The sequence below is a fragment of the Aulonocara stuartgranti genome (assembly GCF_965226115.1).
Source record: "Aulonocara stuartgranti genome assembly, chromosome: 2".
In the NCBI taxonomy this organism is placed as follows: Eukaryota; Metazoa; Chordata; class Actinopteri; order Cichliformes; family Cichlidae; genus Aulonocara; species Aulonocara stuartgranti.
The window spans coordinates 342,433-358,507 of record NC_138940.1 but is presented as its reverse complement, the minus strand read 5'-3'; the positions used below and the strand labels follow the sequence as shown (position 1 = coordinate 358,507).

Genomic DNA, 16,075 nt, shown 5'->3' with positions numbered 1-16,075 from the left:
CACCCAGAGAAAACCTACACAATTAATAATGCCTTCACTGCAAGTCACCTAGCACTTTCAGACCACACCTACCCTGTATCATCTCTCCAACGGAGATACAAGCATCTTCAAGGTATCCCATTACCCATTATTAATAAAGCAGCGCCACTCCTGCTCATAGGCTCAGATCATACTCACCTCATCACGCCCACTGCTCCATTGAGACAGGGACCATATGGGTCTCCTGCAGGAGTTAAAACCCAATTAGGATGGACACTTCAAGGTCCGATCACAGATTTTCAGCCCCAGAGCAGTACAGAGCATGTGCAGTGTTTGTTCACATCTCTCAGTTCATCTGCAGATGTACTGCGTTATCATGTTGAGAAGCTATGGCAACTAGACACTTTACCTGAATACAGTGAGAAATCTGTGATCGGATCAAAGCAAGATCAACTGGCACTGGAACTCCTTGAACAGGCCACAAAAAGGGTTGAGATCAATGGTGTTAATCGCTACGCCACTCCTCTTCTTCGGATGGCAAACTTTCCTCCTTTGAATGTCCCTCCAACTGTAGTCATGTCTAGACTCCGCAACACTGAGGCTCGGTTAGCTAAAGATCCTGACAAAGCCATGTCTTACAAGGATCAGATTTTGAAATTGGAGCAAGCAGGCTATATAGTCAAACTTAGCCCGGAGGAGATGCACAATAGCAAAGAAACCTGGTATATTCCTCATCATATGACAAGTCACAACAATAAAGATCGCATAGCCTTTGACTGCTCTTTCACATTTCAAGGTCAGTGTCTCAATAAGTACCTATTGCCAGGACCAATCCTAGGCCCAACACTTCTCGGTGTTTTGTTGCGTTTTAGGCAACATTCAGTGGCAATAAGTGGCGACATCAAAGGCATGTTTTACCAAGTCCGTCTTCTGCCTCCTGATAAACCACTCCTCCGATTCCTGTGGCGTGACATGAACAAAGCAGCTCCCCCTTCAGTGTATGAGTGGCAGGTACTCCCCTTTGGTACGACCTGCAGCCCTTGTTGTGCAATCTATGCACTGCAGAAACACCCTTTGGACCGACTCGACAACTGTACTTCACTGGCTTCAGTCAGATTCCTGCCGTTTCAAGGTATTCGTAGGAGCCAGAGTCTCAGAAATTCAAAACCTCACAAACAGTCAAGACTGGAGATACATCAATTCAGCCACAAATCCTGCTGATGATGTTACGAGAGGTAAATCCCTGAAAGAGTTCCTTAGCTCAAACAGGTGGACCGAGGGTCCCTCGTTTCTGCATGAACCTCCAAATAACTGGCCCACAGTTACAGATCTCCATCCTGATGATGATCAGACTGAGTTAAAGAAATCTTACTTCTTTGGTATTGTCAGTATACCCTCCCATACATACACACCCAGCTTCAGAACCTATCAAGAGCTATTGGATTTCACGGCTCGTTCACTCTCCAACCAAAAGGGTAACATTCCTTCTGCAGTTGAGTATCAAACAGCAGAACAAGAAATCCTTCGTCAGGCACAACTGGACAGTTTCGGTGAAGATTTGGCCCGTTTACAGTCAGACAAACCTCTTTCATCCGACAGCCGTCTATTGTGTTTGTCACCAGTGTTGTGCAGGAATTCTGGACTTATCCATGTAGGAGGCCGATTACGGCAAAGCCCAGACTTGGAATTGAACGTCATTCACCCAATAGTACTTGATCCTGCTCATCCAGTGACCAAACTGATCATACAAAATTATGATGACAAACTGTGCTTTTTTGGAAATCGAATTTCCCAGAGGAACCCACCCGAGGGATTAATAAAGTTCTATCTAATCTATCTAATCTAATCTAATCATGCTGGTTCAGAAAGACTTTTTGCTGAACTACGTCGGAAATTCTGGATTCTCAGAGGAAGGGAAGCAGTACGCAGGCATCAGTATAGCTGCGCTGCATGTCAGAAATGGAGAGCACAGCCCATCATTCCAAAAATGTCAGACTTGCCTGCTGCTCGTCTTAGGTTATTCAAACCACCTTTCTACTCCACAGGAATAGACTGCTTTGGACCATACAAGGTCAAGACCGGCCGCAGATCGGAGAAAAGGTGGGGAATAATATTCAAATGTCTCACCACTCGGTGTATACATCTTGACCTCCTGAACAGCATGGATACCGACTCCTTCCTCATGGCCCTCCAACGATTCATTTCTCGACGAGGAACACCCCTGGAAATTCTATGTGATCAAGGAACTAACTTCAAAGGAGGAGATAAGGAACTACGGGCAGCCTTTAACAACCTTGCTCCGACTCTACAGCCGGTCCTGATGACTAAAAGAATCCATTTCAAATTCAATCCCCCGCATGCACCCCATTTCGGTGGAGCCTGGGAGAGGGAGATACGTTCTGTGAAGAATGCTCTGAAGAGGACCATTGGGGCCCAAATGGTCACTGAAGAGGTCCTAAGAACAGTCCTAATTGAGATTGAAGGCATTCTTAACTCAAAACCCCTAGGCTATGTATCCTCAGACATTGCGGATATTGACCCCATAACCCCAAACCTTCTCATTATGGGCCGACATGATTCGTCACTTCCCTTAGTATCCTATTCTGATTCTGACCTCCTAGGTCGACGACGATGGCGACATACACAAATATTGGCAGATCACTTCTGGCGGCACTTCATAAAGGACTATCTACCATCCCTCCAAAGAAGACCCAAATGGCAGAAGGAGTACCCAGATCTCACATTGAACTCTGTTGTCATGATTATGGATTCACACCTTCCACGTGCCCTTTGGCCTGTAGGAAGAGTTACACGCTTGCTGAAAAGCCCAGATGACCGCATCAGAACTGTGGAGGTCCTGGTACAGGATAAAACCTATATCCGCCCTGTCTCCTGTCTGATCCCCCTGCCCCCGCTTCCTGACGAAGACTGATCCTGATCATATCAACATATTTCTCACTAGAAATATGGGGGCGGCTGTTGTAGAGACCCACCTTTTAGCACATCCCAGCACACCCACTCACTTCACCAGATGCACCTTGTTTAGTTCTCTCACCTTTGATTGGGTGTGGTGCTTGTCCTTGATTGCACTCACCTGTCACACATTATATGTCACACAGTATATAAGGACTGCATTCACTTTTGGCTCACTCTTTCCTCACTTCCACACGGGGCGGCAGCTGAGGTGAGGTTCTGTTTGGGTTTTTATTTTATGTATTGTTTAAGGTAATGAGTAACTTAAATCTCTGTTTTCTTTCAGCATTGGCAGTCCATGTGTGTCTTTCTACCCTTCCTTCTTTGCCTTATTGATTTAAGAATAAAAGGCGAACCCTGTGAATAATTCTGAATTAGATGACTGCTTTTTCTTATTCTAACCGGATGAGCCCATGATGCTGATTGCTTCAGCCCTGAACCTTCCTTCCTTCAAAACAGTGCTCGTTACCACAATAATAACGTAGTTACTGTAACGCGTTACTTAATAACGCGTTAGTCCCAACACTGGTAATGACCATTGACCTAAAGTAATGATGAGCTGGTAGGATGTTTCTAAATGAGAAAAGGAAGACATGGAGCTTATGGGTTCACCCTATTCTCAGGAGAATCCAGCTGCAGAGAATTTCATGGTTTATTCCAGGAGTTGGAGCTATATCACGCCCACTTTCATACATATTTGAAGATGTCATTGGGACAGCTTGAGTTCCTATTGGCAGTGCTGTCACCACATCTGAGGAGGCATCTCAATTCTCTATTTCCTGCACAACCATCAGTAAGAAACAGTCTCCAAATATCCTGGAAGTTATGATTTGATGCGAACTCATTCTGTCCCTGTTAAGGTGTGCTCAACTCGTTATACTCTATTTCTGCTTAACCCATTGTAGACCATAAATAATCTACATTATGCACAGTGCAACCTCTTTCTTTCTTTTTAATCTGATGCATCCACATGCTAATGTAGTTGTATACAGAAAAGGAAAGCCATATATCAGTACAAAAAAACCCCAAGGTTCGTTTTAAGTATTTGTTGACTTAAAGCTTATTCCTGTGAATCGAGTGAGGAACTTATCTTAGCACAAAATTGATAGAGGGGTTTACCACACCAGACACAACACCAGGTGCAGGTTACACAAAGATGCCCCTGAGACAATCCAGAACATAACAGCAAGGTGCAAGATGTTACCAGGCAGGATATACATGGAGCTCCATAACCAAGTGGCTGGTATAGTATACAGCAGGGGTCGGCAACCATAGGCACGCGTGCCACAGCACACCATTGTCTTTCTTGTGACATTACCAATAAGTTTGATGTGTCACATGGCCCTCTTCCTATTGAAAAAACAAAAGTTGTATCCAAGATGGCCGACTTCTAAATGGCCACCATGGTCACCACCCATCTTGAGGAGTTTGCCCCCTCACATATACTAATGTGCCACAAACAGGACTTTAATATCACCAACCATTCCCATGTTATTACGGTGTATCCATATAAATGGCCCACCCTGTAGTATAAAATACTCCAGGAACCATAAGGAACCCAGCGGGAGCAGCAGCCCTTGAGGTCAAAATCTCCGTCCGCACGAGTTTGAAGACATTTTTGAGACTCAAAATGTGGTTGTAGTGTCAGGGTTACAATTAGATTATGGTTAAGTCTAGGCATTCATTTTTGATGGTAAGGGTAAGGGAAGGCATTATGTCAATTAGATGTCCCCACAATGATATGAAAACACGACTCTGTGTGTGTGTTACACCTATAATAACCTGGGGATGTAACTTGTGTTTGTGTGTCTGGAGCTGTTCAACAGATGGACTGATCAGTGCTGCATATGTTCTGCCCCCCTACCCTTCCACTAGGGACAATGAGAACACATGACACACTGCTGATCTGGGGGTGTACTGTTTTCTCTTTAACATATGCACCCCTTTCAGCAATCTTTAATCACAGCAAGGATAATTCAAAGGGTCATTATTGCAATGCATTGCATATTAAAGCTATATTACAGAGAATATTAGGGAATTATGATATCTATTAAAAGACCTTCGGCTTCTCACAGTTGTGACTGTAAGTTATGGCTCCATCTGTGGATCCTGTCAGGTTTGGCTGTGTGGCAGGCAGAGTAGGACCCAACTACAGGACGGGGAGACGAGGTATTAACTCAAAGAGCCAGAACCACGTCTTCCAGCTCATCCGGGGGACACTGAGATGTTCTGCCTCTTGTATCAGCGACTTCGTTCTTTCGGTCACTACCCAGAGATCATGACTATAGGTGAGGGTAGGAACATACTTTCTACAGCTTAGCTTTTATCCTCAGCACTGTCGTTCAACACTCAACAAATTGGTAAATTACCAGTGGAAATGTCTTGGAGCGAGAGCAGTAAACGTTTTGACAATAAATGGAGAAAAGAGGATGCCTGACCAATGGAGAAGTATACTGGCATCATTTTTGAAGACAAAGAGTGATGAGCAGAGCTTTAGCACCAAAGGGATGATTACATTTTTTAGTTATTCCATGAAGACAGGGAAAGAGTTGCTGAAACTAGGTTAAGCAGCGACTCTTTCCCCTGCAGATTATTAATAAGTAAGCAGCAGTATGGCTTCATGATGAGAAAGAGCATTAAAGATGTGATGTTTGCTTTGAGACTGTTGATGGAGAAGTATAGAGAAGGTCTGATGAAGTTTCGTTGTGTCTTTGTGGATGTAGAGAAAGCGGATGATAATACAGCATGAATGAATGAGACGTATGTGAGGGTGGTGCAGGACATGTATCAGGACAGTGAGAGCGTGGAGATGTAGAAGTATGCACTGGAGAGAAGAGCAATGAAAGTCAATAGAAGACTGAATGTGTGAATGAACGGGAACATGGCAACGTGTAAGGGATCCAGGGAATGGAGGCAGATGAGTTTGACAACTGGTGTCTCAGGAGGCCAAAAGCATGTTACATGTACAACTACAACAATTTGTTCATAATATTTCCAATTATTCCATAATTTTGCCTCACAAATTGCCACAAATGTAAATATTCATACATACTGTTGTGTACTTGTTGGAATCTATATTTATATATCTGTCCCTGGTAGGCCAGAATGACTTTTCCATATAAGGCCAGATATGTCTGGATATTTTTTTTCCTTTAATGAACAAAGGCAACATTAAAATATTGCATTTTTTTTATTTATTCTGGTGTATAATATCAACACTTGTTTAATGAGCTGTAACAACTATGCAAAAACCTGAGACATCAGGAAGTGTAAATCTTTTTTCATCGCACTGTATGTGTGTGCAGTGAGGTTCACACACACACACACACACAGCAGTGCCTGTGTCTGTGGAGGACTGAGCTGATCCCAGTGTCTGAGAAGGGTGCACAATGTCAGATGATGCAAAGATGGAAATCAGAAAGCAATACCAGAAGAGCCCAGAGTCCCGTGGGAACACAGAGACATCTGCACTGATACAGCCTGAACAAGAATCAGCATGACCTCACACACCTGCAGCACAGCATGGTGGACTTCTCTCTTATATTCTGGCAATTTCACTCTTATTCACATTACTTTTTATATGCTGCCACAATAACTACAGTCTACTGTAAGGAGTCTAGTGTTAGATGAGTTTCTTCCTGCACCACCAGAGTAGGTGTAAGAATCAACAGCAACTGAATAATAACTTTAAGCAGCTACTTTGCCAACACTAAATACCAAGCCTGCCCTCCTTCATGTTTGTTTTGTTTATTCAGATCTTTTTTCTGGATTCACAGCAATAAACCTGTGGCTTTGAGTTTATTCCTCATCTCACAAATCCTGCTTTTCCAAGCACCAAATCCTGGCATTTTTGGAGCTATGTGGCAGGCAGGATGCAGGATCTGGACCCCACAGACTCGAGTTCTGTTCCTGACGAGTTAGCGAAAGTAGAAGCCAAGCTAAAGAAACTTCGGAATATGCTTGATATATGTCAAGGACTTCTACTGTATAAAAGGCTGGTGCATTTGGCCTTTCTCAAAAAATGTGTCTTTTCCAAGCCCCAAATCATGGCATTTTTGGAGTTTGACTTTCTAGCATATTCTGCAAGGAAGAGTAACATGCTTCTTCTCCACTCCTTCAGCCAGGCAGTTCTCCATCACCATCTCAGACCAACAATTCATCTCAACCGTCACATCTTACTCCTAGCAGGAGGAATCGTGGTCTCTGGTGGCAGATCAACAGCTTAAACCTGACTCTCCACCTGAGTCTCTAGAAACTGAGCCCCCCCATCCAACAGCCTAGTGTCCCAGTCTACTCCTGTCCAGCTTCTTTGTTGGTTAAGATGTGGGCTAAAGATGATGAGCCTGCCAGCACTGCGCTCCCTGCTCCCTCTTCTGGAGGCTTGCTGCTACTGGAGACAGGCTTCTCCAGAAATCGTTTGTTTTTGAGTAGAATTTGCTTTAGTTAACCTCTTTTCTTAAAATAGCGTATTTCGTTGATTAGGCTTTGAGATTACATTTTTGTCTTTTTGGGGTTATAATAAAAGATATATTCTGGGAATTCCATCTGTACCTGTATGTTCTCGGCTGCTTGGTCCTTGATAATTAGTCTCAGAAGTGGAATCAGACAGTTAGAAAGGCATAGCCCCCCCCCCCCCCCCCCCCCGCTTTTATTTGTTTGAGCTTCCTCAGTCCTTAACAAACCCTGCAGAGAGGAGGAAGAGGTGTGAATGCAGTCTGAGCAGATGTACAAAGCCAGCAGATGTGCTCAGAGGGCAAACTGATGGGCAACAGGAGGAACACTGAGCTTCTGGATGCTGACAATATCAGACTTAATGTCTCTTCTTGGTTCACATGTAGGATAATGCAAGGCAAGAACAACAGAAGAATATAAGTGACTAGCAGTGTTGGGAAGGTTAGTTTTAACATGTATTCCACTACCGATTACAGAATACATGCCGCAAATGTAGTTTGCAACGTATTACATTAACTTACTCAATGTGAGTAATGTATTCTGAATAAATAAATAAATACAATTGTATTTATGTAGCACCTTTCTAGACAGAATCACAAAGTGCTGCACATAAGATAACAAATAATAAAAGGGTAAAACAGACAATATAATACTTTGGATTACTTGATATATTATCATGCTTTTTACAACTAAATGAATGTACTATTGCTGTGTGATTTATTACTATTGCTGAAGGCTACTCAACATTGAGTGAACATTGTTAGCTGAAGCTAGTTCATAGACTGCACACTGTTAGACTTGATGGATAGCATTAACAACCTGCTAGCTAAACATAATCATGTGCACTGACTGCTTTGCTCGCTCACCTACCCCCGCACCTGTCTCCTCCCAGTGGCTGTCTTTTAATCAGGTTTTAATGTTTTATGAAGAGTGTGTTTCAGTTTCAGAATTTATACAAACAGGATGGAAGATCCAATTATTTAATGTTGCTTTATACTAGACTTTCCCAAAGTGTGGGGCCCGCCCCCTAGGGGGGCGCAGAGGTATGGCAGGGGGGGCACGGGATGAAAAGGGGGGGAAAAAAACAAAACGCTTGGACACTGCTAGCACGGGCGCCTACAGAAACACAAAGCAGGAGATGAAGCATCGCTGAATATGTTTCCAAACCAACTTCATTCTAAGCCGAAGACTAGAAAATATGGTGAAGCAAATCTTCCCTTTGGTTTCACCTACACAAGTGCCGAGGTAGGTCTCCCTGCAGGATTGGTTTTCCCTGCGTTGGGAGCAGCGCTGGGCTCTCCAAATCACGGACAAACAGGATCCCACATTCTTGATTTTTAGTTCACAAACACTTGTTGTAATGACTAACTACTGCTGACATTTTGGAGATATACATACTATACTATACTTTATACAGTTAAGTTACAGCGAGATACAAATAATATCAGGCTGATCCTGCCACGATTTGTTCCCCCGGTTCAAATCACAGACAAACAGGATCCCACAGCTGTTTATGTTTTTAAACCTATTTTGCACAGAGAGGCATTTTTGTGTGCGCGCGGGGGGCGCGAACATTTTTCTTGTAAAACAAAGGGGGGCCCAGCAAAAAAAGTTTGGGAACCACTGCTTTACACTAACACTGTGGAGAAGCCTTATAGAAAGACCTATTTGTTTTTAGTCAGCGGTCTAAAAGGGAAATTGTTGGATTTTCTTTTTTAACTTGGTCAATGGAGAATAAGGTCTTACGAGAGAATTGCTATTTCTAATTGTGCAGTAGAAGACCTATTTGGTTGTTTTACCCCCACTATATTACACTCTGTATGTCGAATTGTCGTTGCAACAAATCATTTTGAGCTTGTTTGTAGCTCTGAATCGTTTTGGGAAGGCAATGGTGCTTTCTTAGTTCCTTGATTGTTTTCTGTTAAATAAATAAATATGTAAATATTTTGTTGGTAATTTATATCAGCACTAAGTAAATGAAGACTACACAGCACTCGGGCCACTTGTGTCCCATAGGACGATAGTTTTTGGCCCCCGCCTTAATATGAAAATGTAATGTTAGTGTGAGTTTGATATGTACGGCACTTAACAGTGTTGTGTGCAGAGCTGAACGAACCTACCAATCACGGTGGGATTTGAATCTTGGGGGGGGACATCGACCGGGCTTGCCTGGCTGGCTGACTCGTTCCTATTGGGCACACACGGACATTCGTCCCATCGCGCTGTGTTCACAACACTTCAAAAAAAAGTTTTTTAAGTTGCTGCCCAGCGGGACATTATACGTATATATATTTATACACACATATCAAAGTTAATATGAGGTCTTTCTCTGTGACAAAATAAATCAAAGTGGTGCGTACACGGCCGGAGAAAAGTAAGGAACTAATTGGAGCCTAAACATAGCAACAGCTTTTTATTGGCAACAACCGTCCCCAGTAACCCGAACTAATGATAGGGTTGCATAGTAATTTGTGGGTCGATGTTTTTTATTTGCATCACTCTGTTTACATTGCCTCACACATTATGTATATTTCTACATAATATAAAAGTAGTCAAAACAATTGACATCAACAACAGCACAGTGTCATTTCCATTTCTTTTTCCTGCAACAAAATCACGATGGATAAAGGTCCATGGGCAGTCGCCTTTTTTGCACTCGCTATCCCCGTACTTTCTACCATCTACAAATGCCATGGTGTTCATGTCATCATGAAAGACATGAACATCGAGCATAAAAACAAAGGAGACTGCTACCAGGCTTTTATCTGTCGACCACCGTGCTGCGGTTACAAGAAAAAGAAGCGGAAATGAGGTTTTCTATGTGTTGAGATGTTTCCCGTGCATCGGCTAAAGGCGTTCCTGTACCCATTGCAGGGGGTCGCGGCATGAATAACAAAAAAAACAAAAGAAGGCTTGGAAACTGCTAGCATAATGGAGAGGTTTTTGACAGGGCTCCCACACAAAGGCAGGAGATGAAGCATCGCCAAATCTTTCCAAATCAACTTCCTTCCAAGCCAAAGACTAGAAAATATGATGAAGCATATCTTGCCTTTGGCGTCACCTGCACAAGTGCCAAGGTAGGTCTCCCCTGCAGAATTGGTTTTCCCTGCGTCGGGAGCAGCGCTGGGCTCTCCAAATCACGGACAAACAGTATCCCACATTCTTGATTTTTAGTTCACAAACACTTGTTGTAATGACTAACTACTCCTGACATGTTGGAGATGTTAGCTCTTTATACAGTAAAGTTACAGTGGGATACAAATAATATCAGGCTGATCCTGCCGTAATTGAAAAATATGATGCATTTTAGTCATATGATGCAAATTCAACTATGATGGCAGACGGCATTTTACAGCAGTTGTTTTGATTGCTCTCAATTTTGAAAGCCCTATTAAAGATTAATATCAGTTTGTACATGCTCCAGATAGCTCCAGATGAAACTTTTACTTTTACTCGGCATTTTGCCGCAACGTTTCAAAGAGCCGGAAAGTAAAGAAACAGCAGACGGAAATGATGCAGGTCAAATTGTCCTATGTTTCACGCATGCACAGTACAGGAACGTAGCATTTTCAGTGTGGATGAAAACGACAGTGTGGACGCGGAGCATTTTTAGACGAAAACGTCTTTTTCAAGTTTGTCCAGGTTAGTGTAGACATAGCCCCAGTGTGCAGGGGAGCGGAGAGTCATAACTAGGCAAGGATTAGAATACTGAGGCTCACAATCAGAGTCAGACCGTGGGACTCGGAGGGGAGGGTGTCTGTGAGAGAAAATCCGAGGAGGCAGAGACGGAGAAGGATAGAAGAGAAGGAATTCTCCTGCAAACAGACAGGTAGGAGGCAGTCTTCAAACGCTGAATTACGTGGAATTAACACGGGTCCAGAAAGGATGCAGTTTTTCTGTTGCAAAGAAAAACTCGTCTGCATGAAGGATTAGGGTCAGGCCAACTCACCAGATTTCAGGAAACCTTTGATGTTTCTCAACTCATGCTAATATTTTCTGAGAGACCCTGACACGTTTTTTTTTGCTTTTCGAGAGTTTGGCTAAAATACGACAGTGGTCTGATGCTCAACAAATATGGTTACTGCAGTGTGTTTTCACTGGAAAAGCTCAGGAAGCCTTTCCAGCTTTATCAATGGCTGACGGTGAACACTGTGAAAAAGTTAAACAGGCTGTTTTAAAAGCTTGCAAACTGGTTCCTGAGGCTTATAGACAAAAGTTTAGAGCTTCCCAGAAACAGGAGAGCCAAGCTTATGTGGAGTTTGTTCAGGAGCTAACAACCTTGTTAGACCCTCAGCAGGTTGTCTCTGGAGTAAGTATATTGAACATATATATTGAACAGCTGAGGGAACTTATTTTTCTTGAGTAGTTTAAGTCGTTTAAGTTTAAGTTTAACCAGTAGCTACATATTTGAATGAGCAGAAAGTGAACAATGCTTCTGATGCTGCGGTTTTGGCAGATGAGTTTAGTCAAACGAAGTAGTTGTTGGAAGTATAGAGACTTGCCTTTCAGTCATGGGGAAGGAATAACAGAACCACAGAATGCAATTACTAAACAAAACTTCACCAGTGTGAAGCAAGATGATAGTATGACATGCACGTACTGTTTAGAGAAAGGTCACTGGAAAAATCAGTGTCGAGTAGCTGCTACATCTAATCAAGGAAGTCGTTCAGTGAAACCTATTGCCCCTGCAGGCTTTGCTGTCCCCTAGCTAAGGTTATAGCTGCTGTTCAGTTTCACACCATGTCCACTAGTACTCCTGGGATTATTCAGAAAAACTCACTTGAAATCCAGTCCATTGACCCTAGTTATAGACCATACGTATCTAGAGGATTTGTCTCATTGGTGGGTAGTGACCAGAAGACGCCTGTAAACATTCTCAGGTGCTTTAGATTCATAGATTTTGGCATTATTGTTGCCCTTTTCCTCAGAAACAGATAATGGTTGTTGTTCAAAAACCAGTTTGAAACTAATGACTGTACTGCAGGGGTGTCCAAACTCCGGCCCGCGGGCCCATTTTTAATTGGCCCGCAAGTAATTTTATAAATAGAATAGAATATGGCCGCACTTCAACTTTTGCTTGAGTGTATTGCACTTCTTAGTTTTAACACCAGGTGGAGCTGCTGTTGATCAAGGCAGTTGCTCCACCAAAAAGGACAATCACAGAAGAAATTTACCCCAAGTTACTAAACATGGCAGAACCAAAGAAACGAAAGAGTGAGTGCAGAAAATTTCAGACACGATGGGAGAGTGAATATTTCTTCAAAGAATTCAAGAAGTGTGTCTGTTTGATCTGCACTGAAACTGTGGCAGTTATGAAAGAGTATAATGTACGACATCATTAAGAAACCAAACATCGGGCAGAAATTAAAGCAAAGGGTAGCTCTCCTGCAGGGTCAGCAACAGTATTTATTTCGTGCTCAAAAGGTCCAGGAAAAGGCTCCAATAGCCAACTATGAGGTCGCCCAACTCATCACAAGACATGGCGTGCCTTTTTCAGATGGAGACCTCATAAAACATGGCCTCGTTAAAGTCACCGAAATAATGTGCCCGGAAAAATTGCAGGACTTCAACAACGTCAGCATGTCCAGAAATACAGTCGTGCGACGCATTGAAGACTCGTCGGCCAACATTAAACTGCAACTGTCTGATAAAGCTATGCTTTTGATTTTTACTCCATCGCAGGCGATGAGAGCACCAACGCCACAGACACCGCACAGCTGCTATTTTTTGCGGGGAGTGGACGAGAGCACGAGCGCTTTAGGTGAGTAAAAAATATATTCCACAGTACCCGTGTGTTAATGTGCAGGTACACATGCTTCAAATATCAATAATGCGCATCGATTCTGTCACCACCCTGCTTTTGTGCACCACTTTCTTATATGCGTTTTTCTTGTTAAGACACAGAGTACACACCGCTGTGCACAGCGCACGCACACGCAAAGTCAGCTGATCTTATCTGACGCAGATTTGCTCCTTGATCAAGTGACATTTGTCCGGATTTTTGGCACGAGTGGTGATCAGCACCGCAGCTGGACAGCCCGATTTACATACCCAGTGCAGCTGATACTCACCAGAATAATTTACTAAAATTATATGGACTCCTGTTATTAAGTCCAGTTCAGTCTGTTAATGTTGATAACGGTTTCAAACGAACGTTAATAGGTGTGTTGCTAAGTCTAATAACTTAAATAACAAACTTGAAATGTACCCGTCCCATTTTCCCCTTTATTGTTTTTTCTCTGTGCTGTAAATCTTCTGTCTAAGAAGAAATCTGAGGCAGCTGTTCTGAGAATGAGCTACCAAAGCTTTGTCTGAATAAATAAATAAAGATCCATTTATGGAAAGCTGTGATGAAGGCAGTTTTGTCTTTAATTATATTCAACAATATAACATATTCGGCTACTTTTAAGTGATTTTTCTAACTTTAATACACTAAAGTTAAGGTTATATACCTAATTTCTAGTAAGTGGCCCAGCCCCTCCTATATTTTTATGTATGTGGCCCTCAGTGAAAAAAAGTTTGGACACCCCTGCTGTACTGTTACCTTGACGATTTTTGTGATGATTCCACTTCTCAAAATCTGCTACTAAGAAGTGAAGATAAGGTGAGTCAGACACAAAATACTGTAGCTTGTGTAATTACTTGGACCAGGAGTAAAGACGCGCTTGAATATTCATTTTCAACAGCTTCTACTAATGAAAAGTGAACCAACAATTTAAATGTGTAATTTCGTTTGCCACAATATGCTTTGTCATTCGCATGTAGCGAAGGAACAGAGGAATGATCGACCACCACACTGAGTGGCGAATACCTACTTACATTTAAATTAAAAGTTGACTCTGGATATAACAGTGAGCCAATGAAGAGAAGTTAATGTGGGTAAAATAGCCTCTCTTTCTAGTCCATTGTCAGTATTCTTGTTTGAAGATTTTTTAAGGGGATTTTAGGACCTCTGATAATAATGAATTACAGTCGTCCAGCTAAGATCTAATAAATGAATGAACTAGTTTTTCAGCGTCACTCTGAGACAGGATATTTCTAACTTTGGAGATGTTGCACAGATGAATGAAGGCAGTCATACATGTTTGTCTGATGTGCTTGCTGTTTCCCATCCTTTCATGAAGGATGGTCCAGTATATCTTGTGCTGATAGAGATCATAAGAGAAACATTGTATTTAAAGAATTCCATACTTGTGGTCATTTCACTCACTGAGGAATCTTTCTATGGAAATTTGACTATTTGATACAAGCCCATCTTTGATATACAGTTTATGGTTTGCACCCACATTGTACTCATTGCTGACGATCTACAGTAGCTATGCTACACTGAACTACAAGCTCAGCACCAAGCAAATATCTAGAATCCCCTATAAGATGTTTGTGTCTCCGTTCAGCTTATTTCCTTTTGTGATCATTTGCCTGCCTGGTGTTTATCTAAAGTATTGGAAAGTCAAGAGAATGTAAAACCTTGAAAAAGAACCAAATGTGCTTTTTACCCTCAATGGTAACCCCGAGATTTGAAAAGCTTTGAAATATTAAATGTTATTTAGTTTAAAGTCTTTCCAGCTTTAGAGACCTTCTTCTAGCCACTGATTGAGCTCCAGCATTGCTCTTAGTGTGAGTGCATGTTTGTTTTCTAGTGCGTGTGTGTGTGTGTGTGTGTGTGTGTGTGTGTGTGTGTGTGTGTGTGTGTGTGTGTGTGCTACACTGAGTTTCACTGAGGGCTCTTGAGACACCAAAATCCTTTCAGGGCCCCAGAGTGCTCCACTGTCTCCCTCTCTTTCTCTTTCTATCACATGATGGCTCTGACAGGCCACACTGAGCAAGCTGCCAATGCTGCTGCTGCCAGGCATGGGAAGCAGCTGATTACATGGAGCAGGATTACGCTTATCTCAGTCAACTGCACTGGCCAGTCTGCAGTCTGTTTGCTGTTTTTTTAGACACACAGGATTTGTATAAAATGTAAAGATTCAATGATCTCTCAATTTATTTAAGGAGAACTTAATAGTAATATCAAGCTACTCATTATAGGAAGTCAGCGTCATTGTGATGTCACGGTACACTGCAAAAACCCACCTCCTTAATACTAGATAAATACACTTATTTTTGTGAAGATTTGCTTAAAACAAGTGAAATTATCTGCCAGTGGGGTAAGTGTTTTTTTCTTACTAAGATTTCTTGAAATAAGAACAATATCTAGATTTAAATAAAGCTAAAAATAAGCCTTACACACGTATTCCAGGCAACCAGTCACGGCAATTGAAACCTAAAATAAGCTTTAGCCACTTGTTCTAAGCAAAATGTTGAAGAAATTAAATCTAAAAACAGGCATAAAACACTTATTCTAAGGAACAAATCAAGGCAAATAATCTAAAAACTAGTACATTAAATAATTTTAAAGATACACTGCAAAAATTACCCATCTTGAAATAAGTTTAAAAAAAATAGATTGTAGTCTAAATCTTCTTAAATTTGGTGAAATAATCTGCCAGTGCAGTAAGAGAGTTGCACTTGATAAGAATTCTCAAACTAAGAAAAAATATCTAGGCTTTAGACAAGTAAGAGATATTGAAGGAAACGGTTTCCAGGGCCTAATCCGTGGATCGGCTTCCTCCGAGGCGTGGACGTCTATCAGCAGAGAATGTACCTTCACCTATCAGCAGAGAATGTC

General features: G+C 42.1%; 1 protein-coding gene across 1 annotated transcript in view; it reads left to right on the top strand.

The window, feature by feature from the left end:
• Nucleotides 1-8,606: 8,606 nt before the first annotated feature.
• LOC309718092 (uncharacterized protein) overlaps nt 8,607-16,075 on the top strand; it is a 32,131-nt gene continuing 24,662 nt past the window's right edge. Inside the window, exons 1-2 of the mRNA XM_082553089.1 lie at nt 8,607-8,649; nt 13,087-13,165. Coding sequence (XP_082409215.1) covers nt 13,090-13,165 — 76 coding nt within the window. The 5' untranslated portion in view covers nt 8,607-8,649; nt 13,087-13,089. The remainder of the gene's footprint in view (nt 8,650-13,086; nt 13,166-16,075) is intronic.